The sequence below is a fragment of the Mytilus trossulus genome, chromosome 13 (genome assembly GCF_036588685.1).
Source record: "Mytilus trossulus isolate FHL-02 chromosome 13, PNRI_Mtr1.1.1.hap1, whole genome shotgun sequence".
In the NCBI taxonomy this organism is placed as follows: Eukaryota; Metazoa; Mollusca; class Bivalvia; order Mytilida; family Mytilidae; genus Mytilus; species Mytilus trossulus.
In genome coordinates this window covers 2,208,204-2,226,341 of record NC_086385.1, presented here as the reverse complement: position 1 = coordinate 2,226,341, position 18,138 = coordinate 2,208,204, and the positions used below count along the sequence as shown (strand labels likewise).

The following is an 18,138-nucleotide window of genomic DNA, read 5'->3' as shown; positions in this document are numbered from 1 at the left end:
ATTTCTGAATGATGTATCAAGGGACTATTTGTTTCCTCATCTTTTACAATCCATTCACAGTAGTACTAATCATACATGTCATCAGAGACATATAATACAATGTCATCAGAGACATATAATACAATACATGTCGTCAGAGACATATAATACCATACATGTCATCAGAGACATATAATACAATACATGTCGTCAGAGACATATAATACAATACATGTCATCAGAGACATATAATACAAAACATGTCATCAGAGACATATAATCCAATATATGTCACCAGAGACATATAATACAATACATGTCATCAGAGACATATAACACAATACATGTCATCAGAGACATATAATACAATACATGTCATCAGAGACATATAATCCAATACATGTCACCAGAGACATATAATACAATACATGTCATCAGAGACATATAACACAATACATGTCATCAGAGACATATAATACAATACATGTCATCAGAGACATATAATACAATACATGTCATCAGAGACATATAACACAATACATGTCATCAGAGACATATAACACAATACATATCACCAGAGACATATAATACAATACATGTCATCAGAGACATATAATCCAATACATGTCACCAGAGACATATAATACAATACATGTCATCAGAGACATATAACACAATACATGTCATCAGAGACATATAATACAATACATGTCATCAGAGACATATAATACAATACATGTCGTCAGAGACATATAATACAATACATGTCATCAGAGACATATAATACAATACATGTCATCAGAGACATATAACACAATACATGTCATCAGAGACATATAATACAATACATGTCACCAGAGACATATAATACAATACATGTCATCAGAGACATATACTACAATACATGTCATCAGAGACATATAATACAATGTCATCACAGACATATGATACAATACATGTCATCAGAGACATATAACACAATACATGTCATCAGAAACATATAATACAATACATGTCACCAGAGACATATAATATAATACATGTCATCAGAGACATATAATACAAAACATGTCATCAGAGACATATAATACAATGTCGTCAGAGACATATAATACAATACATGTCATCAGAGACATATAATACAGTACATGTCATCGGAGACATATAATACAGTACATGTCATCAGAGACATATAATACAATAATCTCATCAGAGACATATAATACAATGTCATCAGAGACATATAATACAATACATGTCTTCAGAGACATTTAATACAATACATGTCATCAGAGACATATAATACAATACATGTCATCAGAGACATATAATACAATACATGTCATCGGAGACATATAATACAATACATGTCATCAAAGACATATAATACAATACATGTCATCAGAGACATATAACACAATACATGTCTTCAGAGACATATAATACAATACATGTCATCAGAGACACATAATATAATACATGTCATCAGAGACATATAATACAATACATGTCATCGGAGACATATAATACAATATATGTCATTAGAGACATATAATATAATACATGTCATCAGAGACACATAATATAATACATGTCATCAGAGACATATAATACAATACATGTCATCGGAGACATATAATACAATACATGTCATCGGAGACATATAATAAAATACATGTCATAAGAGACATATAATACAATACATGTCATCAGAGACATATAATCCAATACATGTCACCAGAGACATATAATACAATACATGTCATCAGAGACATATAACACAATACATGTCATCAGAGACATATAATACAATACATGTCATCAGAGACATATAATACAATACATGTCATCAGAGACATATAACACAATACATGTCATCAGAGACATATAATACAATACATGTCATCAGAGACATATAATACAATGTCATCAGAGACATATAATACAATACATGTCTTCAGAGACATATAATACAATACATGTCATCAGAGACACATAATATAATACATGTCATCAGAGACATATAATACAATACATGTCATCGGAGACATATAATACAATATATGTCATTAGAGACATATAATACAATACATGTCATCGGAGACATATAATACAGTACATGTCATCGGAGACATATAATACAATAATGTCATCAGAGACATATACTACAATACATGTCATCAGAGACATATAATACAGTACATGTCATCAGAGACATATAATACAATACGTGTCATCAGAGACATATAATACAATACATGTCATCAGAGACATATAATACAATGCATGTCATCAGAGAGATATAATACAATACATGTCATTAGAGACATATAATACAATACATGTCATTAGAGACATATAATATAATACATGTCATCAGAGAAATATAATACAATACATGTCATCAGAGACATATAATACAATATTATTTTGTTTTTTTTTCAGTAAAGAGGGCTTAATACATGCCTGTTGCCCAATCCAATTCAATTTATTTGAATAACATATTGTTTAAGGTGGTACCTAACACTACCGGGAGATAACTCTGTAAAATCAACTAAATGTTTTAATTACGTTGTGTTGTAAAAGGAATATTAAAAACTTCTCAACGATCAAAATTGGTGTTTGTCAAACTGCTATATAACCAGTGTAATTTTTCTGACAAAACCGTTGGTTCAAAATGTTTGAAATTTTTATATTTTTGTTAAAGGGTCAAAGTATATACTTTGACAAAATTTTATGAAAATTAAACGAGCCAAATCAATTTTAGTGAAAGTGTTGGGTACCACCTTAAACTAATATTTTTTATTAGACGTTGGAGCAATATCCTATTTACCAGGAAGAGACAATTATAGACATTTTACAGCTTCTACATTTCTGAATATGGACATCGGTCAACCATTCATATAGTGTTTTCAACTCTTTTCATATATTTCTTTAACCCATTCTGACAGAGTGTCCGATTCAACTTCTTCTCTTTTAGCCCATGCTTTGTAGTAGTCCTCAAAGGAATCTATATTTATTTGAAGGCATGGCCTTTCGGAAAAGTTCATGTTGAATTATGTTAGGATCCCTTATATTAACATGGCCAGATAACTGTACGTTAATGGTGTGTTGGAACAGTCACGTTTTTGGTGATTTTTATGTATTCTTGTAAATCATTGACCTTCTAAATGCACAAGAGTCAAATTATGAATATCCCATAGGATGTTTCGTGGAACACACAAATCAAATACTACGGTACCATGTTCCGTGTAGCCGAAGAGGACCTGTGTAAATCCGGACGACGACGTCTTAGCAGTTTTTTTTTTTTTTATCATTGTCCGGGTTTTTAAAATGGTTATAATAGGTGTGGATTCGCTAAAGCGGATGTATCGAAAATATTAACAGAACATGGTTTAACTTTTGAAAAGTATCTGAATTTGGAAGTAAAAATTACCTTTTGAGCTGTAAATGAGTCAATCATGGAAATACCGTAGGATGTTCCGTGGAACACACAAATTATGTGTAGCAGCAGAGTACCTTGTTAATCCGGACAACGTCCTAGCAGTTTGTTCTTTGTATTGCTATTCATCATGCATTAATTGCTACCAAGTAAATAATGCCCTCGGGGGAACTATCCATCAGCAGTAAAGTTTTTCCTAGGAAGAAACTTGCAATCGACTTGGTGGTAGTAAAAAGTAAAGTAACTATACAATAGACCGTTGGTTTTCCTGTTTGAATGGTTTTACACTAGTAATTTTGGGACCTTTATAGCTTGTTGTTCGATGTGAGCAAAGGCTGCGTGTTGTAGGCCATATATTGACCTATAATGGTTTACTTTAATTTGTAGATTGTTTTTTGGATGGATAATGCGTGTTTAAATCTGTCCAAATTAACGTTTGGGAACACCTTTGAATACTGTAAAAATCAACAGCTGACTCCCCCTTACCAAAAAAAATCCCTGCGGCAAACATGCAAGTTTGCAGCAAACATTTCCGCAAGCTTGCAGCAATCATTTGCTGCAAACTTGCCGCAACCATTTCACCATGCAAATGAAGTTTGCGGCAAGCTTGCTGCAAACATATTTATGCAAACTAGATTTGCTGCAAGCTTGCGGCAATTGTTTGTTGCAAACTTGCGGCAAACTTGCGGCAAACTTGCAGGAACTACACATATACTTATGTCATGTGTGAAGACACATTCAATTTATCTCTTTCAAATTACACAGCAACATTTTTAAAAATTCAATTCCTGTCTTCATACAAACAGTAATTGAAAGAATTCTCACAAACACATGAGATTTAAGGAAATACATACATGCATTTGAGTTTCGAAAAAGGGGCAGGAGTCATTCTCAAATGACATAATATACCTGTATTAAAAAAATGAACAAGGTAAAATCTCAAATGTGTATTGAGACTATAAAGCTAGGTAATAGTTGCATTACATAATTTAACTAAATCTTAATAAACATGATCATGATGGTGTAGTACATCAGTTACAAATTCAAACTTATAATACCTTAAGTTTTTTCAATCACGCATACATGTATATAAAGTTGCTTACTTAATTATGTATGATGATAAGATTTATTATTTCATTACAACATGGAGTTCTGTGAATCATTTGTACTTACAAAATTACACATACTGATTATCCCATATTATTGAACCAAAATGCCTCTGGTCTTAATTTCTCTACTTAATTTCATGTCTTCTTGGGGAATATTTAACTGTCCTTCATATTTGCTTGCATTGGCAAACGTCTGGTCAAGGAACAAAAGGGTTGTCTCGAGTAGTTCACAGCAATAGTTGTTAAACATTTGATTGCATATTTACGTAGTGTGATTCTACAAATGCAAAGTTGTGTTGTGATCTTCGCGAGTTATAGGAGCGGATCCAACTATATGCGTCCATTCAAATGCATTGATTGTCCAAAACAAAAGGGGGGGTCCAATTATAGTATTATCAATTTTGCAATCAAGTTATGGAATCACGAGTAAGAAAGTTCAATGCAGCGCTTTACACTTTTTCAGTATTCAAAGCACGTGATAATAATCTTACTAAACTAAAAGAGGCAGACACTTTGATTTATAACACATTATAAAAAAAATAACGTACGCCAATGTCCTCATTAAATTCAAGTATCTAATATACAATAATCTAAAATATGCGAGCCCGACACTCTCTCCGCATCGTTGATGGAACGAAGAATCCTTAAATGGAAAAACATAATGTGTGTATTAATGTTCTACCTAAATGTCGGGAATCCCTTTTAAATAATATGTTGTTGTTCCTCTGCAGACAAAGCCTCAAACAATATTATATGTGTAGGTAATTCCTATTATTACGAGTGTGTTATCAAACAATTAGGCATCAATGAAAACTTTGGTTATTCTACGTTAAAAAAACGTAAACTTTGAAACAGATGGGATAGTGTCATACATTGTGCTACAAGTCCTCTATAGTGCCTCATTGGATATTTCAATAAACAACACATCTGAAGCATCGGAACTAAACACATTTATTTAAAAACCAGTTGTTGGCATGACACGGGTTATTTTCTTCTGATATATGTTATGATAGTATGATACTAAACTCCTAACGAGAAGGATTGTGCCTGATATTCTTATGATGAAGACATAATCTTTCAATCAGTTTAATTGAAGTCTGGAGCTGGCATGTCAGTTAACTGCTAGTAGTCTGTTGTTATTTATATATAATTGTCATTTTGTTCATTTTCTTTGGTTATATCTTCTGACATCAGATTACTCTTGAACTGAATTTCAATGTGCGTATTGTTATGCGTTTACTTTTCTACATTGGCACGAGGTATAGAGGGAGGGTTGAGATCTCATAAACATGTTTAACCCCGCCGCATTTTTGCGCCTGTCCCAAGTTAGGAGCCTCTTGACTTTGTTAGTCTTGTATTATTTTTAATTTTAGATTTTTGTGTACAATTTGGAGTTTAGTATGGCGTTCATTTTCACTGAACTAGTATATATTTGTTGAGGGCAGCTGAAGGACGCCTCCTAATGCGGGAATTTCTCGCTGCATTGAAGACCTGTTGGTGACCATCTGCTGTTGTCTGTTCTATGGTCGAGTTGTTGTCTCTTTGAAACATTCCCCATTTCCATTCTCAATTTTATTAGCTCTCTTTTGAAGCTTGACCTTTCACCGTGTAGTTAGACAATAAATTTTAGAAAATCTCCCCTTTAATGGTGTTGCCGTAGGCGTTCAAGCAAAATGTACTTGATACAAACATATGGGACAGTAGAAAATACTACACCAATCCCCAACAATCTAATCTACCAAACAATTAGACGTATACAAACAAGAGGCTCTCAAGAGCCTGAATCGCTCACCTTAATTCTTTTGGTTAAATCTCTCATCAATGATTATTTTAGCTTTTAAATTTATTTAAATGTTTTTTGGATCGTCCTATTTTCTTCAAAAGCCAAAAAAAAAATTATTTTCTCCTATCTTCTATTTTAGCCATAGGAGCTATGTTTCTTGACATACAAGGAAATAAAATATAAAATTTATACTAGATACTCTGAAACTCATTTAGCCTAAGTTTGGCTGAAATTGATACAGCAGTTTCAAAGGAGAAGATTTTTTAAAGTAAATCAACATGATGAACAAATTGTGAAAAAAAGTCTTGAAAGGGCAATAACTCCTTAAGGGGTCAATTGACAATTTTGGTCAAATTGACCTAATTGAAGATCTTACTTTGCTGAACATTATTGCTGTTTACAGTTTATTTCTATCTATACTTATATTCAAGATAATAAACAAAAACAGCAAAATTTCCTTAAAATTATCAATTCAGGGGCAGCAACCCAACAACAGGTTGTCTGATTCATCTGACAATTTCAGGGCAGATAGAAATTGACCTGATAAACAATATTACCCTGTCAGATTTGCTCTAAATGCTTTGGTTTTTGAGTTATAAGCCAAAAACTGCATTTGACCCCTATGTTCTATTTTTAGCAATGGCGACCATGTTTGTTGATAGATCAAAACTTCGGATACAATTTATAAATTAGATACTCTAAGGAACATTTAGTTAAAGTTTGAAAGTATTTGGCCCAGTAGTTTCAGAGGAGAAGATTCTTGAAATAGTTTACGACGACAGACGACGACAGACGACGACAGACGACGACGGACGACGACGAACGCCAAGTGATGGCATAAGCTCACTTGTCCCTTCGGAACAGGTGAGCTAACAAAACAATCAACACATAACCACATACATATTTGTATGGTCCACACACATGATGTCTCACTCACAGAATGTTGTGGTTAAACAGTAAAACAGTTTTAAAATTAAGCACAGTCCTCAACTTATTAGAAGGTCAAAGCCCAGATCGAAACCGGACAATACATACAAATAAAGAAAACAGCATGGTCTGCATAAAAAAAACACGTACATAACGAGTACCACCTTGTTTTTGTTGGATACCTATACTCTACAGGACTTCGTAGAGAATTAGTGGATATAAACTTTGAAATAGTAATGGTTCTCAAGATATAGAACGGACACGATCTGTTCCATAGATCATGAGTTTATCAACTGAAGCCTGAAGACCCTGAACTTTGACCGTGGAAGTTTTACAAACATGATGACACACCCTCTGGTGTTGGTTAATATGCATGTCAAGTATAAAGTATGACATTATATTGGTTCTCTTGATATAGAACGGACTCAATTTGTTGCTGACTGATCACTATAGGCCTTTCGCATGGCCCATAATAATGCAGAATACTCCATAAGCCTGTAATGTGCATTTAACCAATGTTTCTTTCTTAATGTTGGTGATTTCAACTAGTCTATCCATATGATGGTCGAATATTAATGGAAACTGCAAAATATCCTTTAACAAGAGGCTGTCACAACGACAGCAAACCGGATTTATTAATATTTATTTGTGTCCTGGCAATATCACAAGAACCATTACTGATGAATGGTGAAAGTGAAAATCGTCAATATCAAATTTGATTTCCATTTTGTCATCAGTATCAACATATTAAAATTTGAAAAGCTTAGATTGAATGGTTCATGAGTAAATGCAACAACTTGAATGGAAACGCCATTTTACAATCTTTCAAGAACCATAACGCCTGAACGGTAAAAGCCTAAATCGTCATTATTAAACTTGACTTATATTTTGTCATCAGTAACAACATATAAAAATTTCAAAAGCTTTGGTTGAATGGTTCATGAGAAAATGCACGGACACGACTGGAAACACCATTTTTCAATCTTTCAAGAACCATAACTCCTGAACGGTAAAAGTCAAAATCGTCATTATTTAACTTGACCTCTATTTTGTCATCAGTAACAACATATTAAAATTTGGGAAGCTTTGGTAGAACAGTTCATGCGTAAATGCACGGACACAACTGGAAACTCTATTTTTCAATCTTTCAAGAACCAAAACTCCTGAACGGTAAAAGTCAAAATCGTCATTATTGAACTTGACCTCCATTTTGTCATCAGTAACAACATATTAAAATTTGGGAAACTTTGGTAGAACAGTTCATGCGTAAATACACCTACACGACTGGAAACTCCATTTTTCAATCTTTCAAGAACCATAACTCCTGAACGGTGAAAGTCAAAATCGCCATTATTGAACTTGACCTTCATTTAGCTGCCAGTAACAACATATTACAATTCTAAAAGCTTTGGTTGAACAGTTCATGGGTTAATGCACGGACAACATTTGATTGCCGCCCGCCCGACCACCCGGCCGCCCGCAGTACATCCCCAAATCAATAACCGAGATTTTTGTCACAAAAATCCGGTTAAAAACGTGTCTGGGGAAATAGTCGAGTTGCTGTCTTATTAATGTAATCTACCTTCAGTTTTGCATATAAACTTTTCATCATGTACTAATAATAACAATACAAAGAAAGTTAAAGTGTATTTAAAAGTATTTATTCAATTTTCTATTTCATAATCTGTGTTAGTATGAATGTCAAAACAATGACGGATCTACACATATAAAAAGTATGATATTATTTATTAAACACGAATATAAGTACACAATATAATTTGGTTTTCAACCATGGACATATCCACAACTTTCACGACTAAATTTATCATCAGTATGTGATATAATGCATAATAAAACAATAATTGCATTCAAAAAAGAAACTTTCCATTTTCAATTTTATTTAAATTAACGAATAAATGAGATTAAAAAAAAAGAACAGTTATATATTTAAATTTAAAAACCCACAAGAATTTGTGTGTATATAAAAATATTAGAAAAGAGGGGCGAAAGATACCAGAGAGACGGTCAAATTCATAGATCGAAAATAAACTGACCACGGCATAGCTAATAATGAAAAAGACCAGCAGACAAATGATAGTTCATATGCCACAATTTAAAAAAAAGACTACGCAACATGAACTCGACCAAAAATGGAGTGAAGAGAAGAGAAGGGTCAAACAAAACAAATATTATTCGTATAAAATCTACAGAACAACGACAACAACAATGAATATCCTGTTAGTGCAGTCTATGTTTTTTTCAAGTTGTATGTTAACATTTTGTTACATATACAGGCATGAACACTGTCTCACTTATCAACATTGTGAATCAAAACAGAGATAAAATACCAGGTTGATGTATGGATTAGCAGACCAGGAAAACAATCCCTGTCTTTCTCTTAGTTAAGGTGCAGATTGTGCGTGACATTTAAACATAGTGGTTTTTTTTCTAGCAGAATATTGAAGACATGTTTTAGTGAACTGAATAAACAAACAGTCTTAAATCAATTTGAATTGTTACATAGCAGCTATGTTAAATACTTATATTTCAAGAAAAATGAAAAAAAAGAAAAAAGTAATATATAAAATCTTTGTCTGAGAATACAGATGGAACAAAACATTGTATGGATATAAAACAAATATCAATGCAAATACAGAAAACACAACCAAACACACAAACAATTAAAAAAAGTCCGTTAAAATGCCATGTACTGCACTGAATCCTACTCGGTAGAAACAATATAAATCTTAGTCGGCAATACAGAAGTGTTATAGATTGCCGCCTTCCATAATTATTGTTCATTAATATTTGACTTTATAAACTAGAGACTCTAAAGAGCCTGTGTCGCTCACCTTGGTCTATGTGAATATCAAACAAAGGAAGCAGATGGATTCAAGACAAAATTGTGTTTTGGTGATGGTGATGTGTTTGTACATCTTACTTTACTGAACATTCTTGCTGCTTACAATTATCTATATCTATAATGAACTTGGCCCAGTAGTTTCAGTGGAAAATGTTAGTTAAAATTTACAATTTTATGAAAATTGTTAAAAATTGACTATAAAGGACAATAACTCCTTAGGGGTCAATTTACCATTTCCGTCATGTTGACTTATTTGTAAATCTTACTTTTTTGAGTTTTGAGTTTATATTTAAACCATAGTTTTTGACGGAAATGCATCGAGCTCGAAAGTTTTCTATTGCATATACACATTGACCTATGACATAAACTCCATAAATAAACTAAACAATTACATACCTTCCATTGCGATAAATACAATTTCACACATTACATGGATAGATTGACTAACTAAATACACTCCATGCATTAACAGGTTGAAAATATACATAACACACATGCCATGACCAATGACGTAAACTTCATAATAAACCAAATAATAACATTTTATTTCATACATATACTGACCAAATACATACACTACATACACACACATACCAAGTTCATAGACCTATACATATACTGATCAATTACATAAACTGTCAAATAACATATGTTTCATACATGCACTGCCCAATTACATGCATTGAACAGGCTAAACAGAGGGTTTGGATGGGGTTAAATGATTTAAGAATAATGTCCTTAAAAATGAAGATTAGAGAATAACGGGCAAAAAAATGAAGATTAGAGAAAAAGGGGTAAATTTTTTGAAGATTAGAGAAAAAAGGGGTGAAAATTAAATGTTTACAGAATAACAGACCCCCCAATCTAGACCTTCTAGAAATATGCACTCCTTACATGCATCGCCACATTGCATACACTCAATACATATACTGACAAATTGCATACGCTCCATACATACACGGACAAGTTACACACACTCCATACATAAATAAACTAACATGATTTACATACTTTCTGTGCATATATAAATCAAATAAATACACTAAAAAAATAAACATAAACTCTATACATATTAAATACACACCATGCAATAATGGCCTGAGTTAACTTCTATGTGAATTAATTATATAATAACGAATTATTTTTTCTTTACTATGCACACTATTGTTGTGTATTGTTTGTGTATATGTAAATATTGTATTCCTCTTATTGAAAGTATGTAGTGATCAAATAAATAAAGTTCAAAGTTCAAAATAAACTTTACAAGTTGTGTTGAAATAATAAAGCTCTTTTATATATCACTTATTTGAGTCATGTTATTAATATATAATTTGCAAAATTAAAAAAAATCGATGTCATAAGAGAATGTAGAAATTATTTAATATTGTCAAGGCATTTATTGTACATATTGTAATCTCCAATAAATCTTGTTAGTTATTTCGGTTGTATATTCCTTTAAATTACCTGAATAACTAATTAAAAATAATGTCTGGTTTAAGTAACACCTGGATTATGTATGCATACATTGACTTCCTTTATAGTGATACAATTATTATAATGTAAAAATATGTCTTTGTTGTAAAATTCAAACTCAGATTTCTTTTAGTTGAAGATTTTCCTCAAAAAGATTTACAAGTTCCTTACATTGTGATGCACGGGCAATATCAAGTGGTGTTTGACCATTCTTATTACGCAATGTGACATCTGCTTTCCATGCAAGTAATGGTTTTACAGTTTCAATGATTCTCTTTGAAAATTGTGTCATAAAATATATATTGAAATATAGATTTGAATAATTTGTAATCAAATATTCCAAATTGGGATCAAATGAACAAACCGCATGTAGAGGAGAATCTCCCTTTGTATTACACTGCGAGACATCAGCCTTTCTCTGCAATAACAGTTCTACTGTATCTTTAAATCCTCCTTTACAGGCAACGAACAATGGAGATTGTCCATCCTCATTACACTTCGAGACATCAGCATTGTTCTGAAGTAACAGTTTAACTGTATCTCTGTATCCTACTTCACTGGCTACATACAATGGAGACTCTCCATTAATGGCACACTGATTGACATTAGCATTTCTCTGAAGTAACAGTTCTACTGTATCTTTATGTCCTCCTGCACAGGCCTTATACAACGGAGATATTCCAACCTTATTACACTGATTGACATCAGCATTGTTCTGCAGTAACAGTTCTACTGTATCTCTAAGTCCACCTGCACAGGCCACATACAACGAAGATGTTCCATCCTTACCACATTGATTGATATCAGCATTGTTCTGAAGTAACAGTTCTACTGTATCTTTATGTCCTCCTGCACAGGCCTTATACAACGGAGATATTCCATCCTCATCACACTGATTGACATCAGCATTGTTCTGAAGTAACAGTTCTACTGTATCTTTATATCCTCCTGCACAGGCCACACACAACGAAGACAATCCATACTTATTACATTGTTTGACATCAGCATTGTTCTGAAGTAACAGTTCTACTGTATCTCTAAGTCCTCCTGCACAGTCCACATACAACGAAGATGTTCCATCCTTACCACATTGATTGACATCAGCATTGTTCTGAAGTAACAGTTCTACTGTATCTTTATGTCCTCCTGCACAGGCCTTATACAACGGAGATATCCCAACCTTATTACACTGATTGACATCAGCATTGTTCTGAAGTAACAGTTCTACTGTATCTTTATGTCCTCCTTTACAGGCCATATACAACGGAGGTGTTCCATGCATACCACACTGATTGACATCAGCATTATTCTGAAGTAACAGTTCTACTGTATCTCTATGTCCCCATGCACAGGCCATATACAACGGAGGTGTTCCATCCTTACCACATTGATTGACATCAGCATTGTTCTGAAGTAACAGTTCTACTGTATCTTTATGTCCTCCTTTACAGGCCACATACAACGGAGATATTCCATCCTCATTACACTGATTGACATCAGCATTGTTCTGAAGTAACAGTTCTACTGTATCTCTATGTCCCCATGCACAGGCCATATACAACGGAGGTGTTCCATCCTTATTACATTGTTTGACATCAGCATTGTTCTGAAGTAAAAGTTCTACTGTATCTCTATGTCCACATGCACAGGCCACATACAACGGAGGTGTTCCATCCTTACCACACTGATTGACATCAGCATTGTTCTGAAGTAACAGTTCTACTGTATCTTTATGTCCTCCTGCACAGGCCTTATACAACGGAGATATTCCAACCTTATTACACTGATTGACATCAGCATTGTTCTGAAGTAAAAGTTCTACTGTATCTTTATGTCCTCTTGTACAGGCCACATACAATGGAGATATTCCATACATACCACACTGATTGACATCAGCATTGTTCTGAAGTAACAGTTCTAATGTATCTTTATGTCCTCCTGCACAGGCCACACACAACGGAGGTGTTCCATCCTTACAACACGGATTGACATCAGCATTGTTCTGAAGTAACAGTTCTACTGTATCTTTATATCCTCCTGCACAGGCCACACACAACGAAGACAATCCATACTTATTACATTGTTTGACATCAGCATTGTTCTGAAGTAAAAGTTCTACTGTATCTCTATGTCCACATGCACAGGCCATATACAACGGAGGTGTTCCATCCTTACCACACTGATTGACATCAGCATTGTTCTGAAGTAACAGTTCTACTGTATCTTTATGTCCTCCTGCACAGGCCACATACAACGGAGGTCTTCCATACTTACCACACTGATTGACATCAGCATTGTTCTGAAGTAACAGTTCTACTGTATCTTTATATCCTCCTTTACAGGCTACATACAATGGAGAATTTTTATCATTGTTACATTGAGATACATCAGCATTGTTCTCTAATAATAGTTTAGCTACAGCTGTATGTCCTCTTTCAGATGCCTTATGTATAGGAGAATTGCCTCTTTCGTCTGTTTTATTCACATCACATTTAACATTAACAATCAGAAATTCAACAATATCAAAGTAACCCCTTATTGATGATTCTATTAAAGGTGTTGTATAATAGTGTGTGTCATACGGATATTCTTGATCACCATATTCGATTGTTTTGCAACCTTCTGTATCAAGCTTTGTTAATACTGTCTTTGCATCATTTCTCCTTTTTAAAAAGCTTATTAACTTATCTCTAAATGTCTTATGAATTAACTGGTAATTATTGAATGTACTTATAATAGCATGCCGTGTTAAGTCACATAACAGTCGTTCAAAATAATCTTCTTCTTCCTCTTTTAATAATACAATTAAATTATCATTTTCATGGACATCCGTCACAGATTCAAAGATAAAATTATCCCGAATAAATATAGCTGGAGCATATTTGATAAAACATTCTGTAAGGTGTTGTCCACAGATTACAGCTGCCATTTTATATATTTTGTCATGTATCATTCTATACTCTGTTCCTCTCAGTTTTAAGTAGGTGCCATTTAATGTTGAAAAGCAAGCTTTTAAAGAATTTCTATGCTTCTGTTTGCTTAAGTCTATATCAAATTCTTTAACAATGTACTCAAGTTTATCCAATTCCATGTTCTTCCTTTCTGAAACTGATCCTAATTTGAGCCAATCTGTATCAAATCCTTCATTAAAAATGATACACAGAACAAGAACACAAAATTGTTCTTTGTTTTCATGAATAATGTTGTTTATGTTCTGTTTAATACTGATTAAAGGAACTGTAAACAGTTTCTTCACTTCCTCAGATGTTTTGTCTTTTGACAATTTACAAAGCAAGGGAAAGTAATCAACGTTCTCTGTGACTTGTTTTATATTGTCAATTATGTCATCAGGAAGATACTTGTGCAGCATATGAATTCTTTCAGCTTCCAGCAGACACAACTCGGGAGATAATAAATTGCATTCTTTTTTTGTGAATAATGAAATACGTTGAAACTGAGCTTCTTTATATATATGCAGTCTACAAGACAGCAGTAGTTTTGGACTTGATACTTTTAAAACCGTTTCATCATTTTTACCTGCAACATCTTTGTCTGCAACTTTAAATATTTTCTCAATTTTTTCTGAATAATCTCTCCACGTCTGTAATGTTTGTGTGTTTATTGTTTCCTTCCCACAGATGTCATCTACAACAAACACTTGTTTTTTGTTTTCATTATGATAATTCATAATGTCTGATGGTCCTGTTAACACTGGTATTATCTCATATCCAAAACTGTCACGTAAGTGTAAGGCAGCTTGATGTATGTTTGAAGATTTACCGCAGCCCGAGCTTCCTGTCACAACAATACAGTTATGTGAGGGTAGAGACTCAAGTATGTGACGTGTTGCTCTGGTTTCCAAAAAGGTAGTTTGGTCTTGCTCCCATTCTCCTATTTCTTGTTCATGGTGAGCTGCAAAGAAAAGAAATTGTACAAGCTGATGTCTGATTTGTAAATTTAATTTTGACCATGAACTGAAGATATAGGCCTGGATATTCATTTACAAATTTCCATGCCCCTTCCTCAGTCCTAATATTAAATTATCGTCCCTCATTTACCTGTTACTAAAACCAACCAGCTAGGTAACAGATCAATATAATCTATGCTATTTGTGTCAATGGATTGCTGACTAATTTGTGTATAAACAATATTTTTGGGGTTCTTACTTAAGGTGATTTGATAGAACCTTTTGCTTGATTGACTTTTGATAAACGCCACATCACCAAATGATGCAATACCCTTTCAAGCTATAGATAACTTGTTATAAAATAGAAACTACTGCATGACCTTATCACATAAACATTGATAAAAGAACAATGAAAAAAAATAGAGCATGTAGAGTTCCAATGTTCTCCTTAAAAAATGGCTTGTTTCTGGCCCCTAATTACTAAACTGTTGGTACCATAACCTCCATAAACAATTCCAACCTTTTTCTTGTGGTATTAAACCTTCTGGTAAAATTTGAAAGAGACCCATTCACTTTAACAACAGTTATTGTCTGGAAACCAAATGTCTTCGGACGACGACAGCGACATCATAGCATTATACAACAGAATTTTTTTTTTGCAGATATATAAAAACAGATTCTGTGAAAATAAGTAAAGAATGTTCAACCCTGCCGCATTTTGCACCTGTCCCAAGTCAGGACCCTCTTACCTCTGTTGGTCTTGTATAATTTGCAATTTTAGTTTCTTTTATATATTTAGGAGTGGAGTTTTAGTATAACGTCCAGCATCACTGAACTTGTACATGTAGTATACTTTTTTGTTTAGGGGCCATCTGAAGCACACCTTCCGGATGCGGGATTTACTTGCTGTATTGAAGACCCATTAGTGACCTTTGGCTGTTTTCTGTTTCTTTGACACATTCCCCGTTTCCATTCTCAATTTTACTTAATATTGGTTTATTCGCAGCCTACAAACTGTATCGAAACACAATCTCAAAATGTCCTTAAACATTGTTATGATATCTGAAATAGGAGTAACAAAACATTTTTTCCGAATTGTTTGCTAATACATGGTAATGTCGTTTGAACGTTGAGAACCCCTTTGTTTGTATGTCAATGAAAAACAAGTTGACTGAGGTATTATTTCCTCACACATCTGCTTCAAATCAAGGAATTTGCAACAAAAGCTGATCATCTTACATTTCCAAAGAAAAGAAGCTGGATTATGTATTTTCTTTTAGCTTTCTGAGTGCTGCAGTAGACTTCTAATACTTTAAATTTCCTGTGAACACTGTGTAGTGTAGTGGTAAGATGAACTAAATGACAGCAAAAAAGTACTTGTTTAAGCCTAGGAGGTTGACAAAAATAAAATCCTGTAATAACTTCAATTTAATTCAATTTAAAAAAAAGCAGCTAGATACATGCAAAAGTCAAGTTCAGGGGAGTTGGTCTTTAATTATCAAATATATATATCTAACACGTAAAGCTCTGATACCATGTCCAGATTTGGCTAATGTAAGGTTCTGTATCTGGTGTAGTAAAATTTGAATTTTATAAACTGTTTTTTTTTTTTTCGATTACGGAATTGTATATTATAGCACATACAGTAGGTTACTTCAAAAAAGTGAAACGGATACAGCAGAAAACCTTCATCAATAATATACAAGTTGCAAGAAAGATAAGGGCTATTGTTCTCATAAACTGTTTCGGTCTGTATACATGTTATACATCTTTGGCTTTGAGTGTTCCTTACACATGTTACAAGGGTAAATCGAGAAAGGAGCTACAAATGCATGAAATTATTAAAAGTGCTGTTTTCAATATGTTCTACCCCATTATCTATGTACCAGTTTATATCTATGTAGAGCACTAGCTATCTGTTATAAATTTTATACAAACATATATAACAACTGATGTGCTAGTGTGATTTTTGAGAATAGAGACTTAAAGTAAACTACAATTATGCATACCTTGAATATGTGGTGGAATATGATCTTCAACTTGTTTTTTTATTTCTTCTTTCAAGGTATCTGAAAATTAATTCAGTTATTCAAGTTGCAATAGATCACACTTTTTTTTATGTTTATTCTATCTTTTCTGTCTTCAGTCCTAATTCAGCACCAGTTTTAAATAAGATTATCTTTGTTGTATAGATAAGAAGTTCTTTTTGAACTATATTGATCTCCCTCATCTTCAGTGTTTTCGTTATGTCTTTGTTTGTTTGTTATGTTTTATATCTAGAGTTTTTTTTATATAAATTGTTTTGTCAAAGATGAGGTCGTTAGTTTTTCGGCTGAATTTTTCTTCCAACCTTTTAAGCTGACTATAAAGTATGAATTCCCTAATTGTGAAATGCCATACAGAGACCTAGCTATAGTTGTTTAAATTAGCAACATTTTGACTCATTTGGATAGCTGTTGGCTGCAATCATACCTAATCTCCTTAATTATTTTATTCCTGATTTAAAAAAACAAAATAGAAACCAATTGGTTTCCCGTTCAGTTAAACTAAAACTTGGCATCTCCTAACCTTATAGGCGAAGTATCCAAATAGTGGTTATCCTTCTGCTATCAAAATTTGGATTTTTTTTTTTTTTTTTTATTGTGTTGGGGAATT

At 33.2% G+C, this 18,138-nt stretch overlaps 1 protein-coding gene across 1 annotated transcript in view; it reads right to left on the bottom strand.

The window, feature by feature from the left end:
• Positions 1-11,694: 11,694 nt before the first annotated feature.
• Positions 11,695-18,138, bottom strand: part of LOC134695310 (uncharacterized) — a 28,656-nt gene continuing 22,212 nt past the window's right edge. Inside the window, exons 7-8 of the mRNA XM_063556536.1 lie at positions 17,493-17,552; positions 11,695-15,488 (exon numbers count right to left, since the gene is read on the bottom strand). Of these exons, the coding sequence (XP_063412606.1) occupies positions 11,695-15,488; positions 17,493-17,552 (3,854 nt within the window). The remainder of the gene's footprint in view (positions 15,489-17,492; positions 17,553-18,138) is intronic.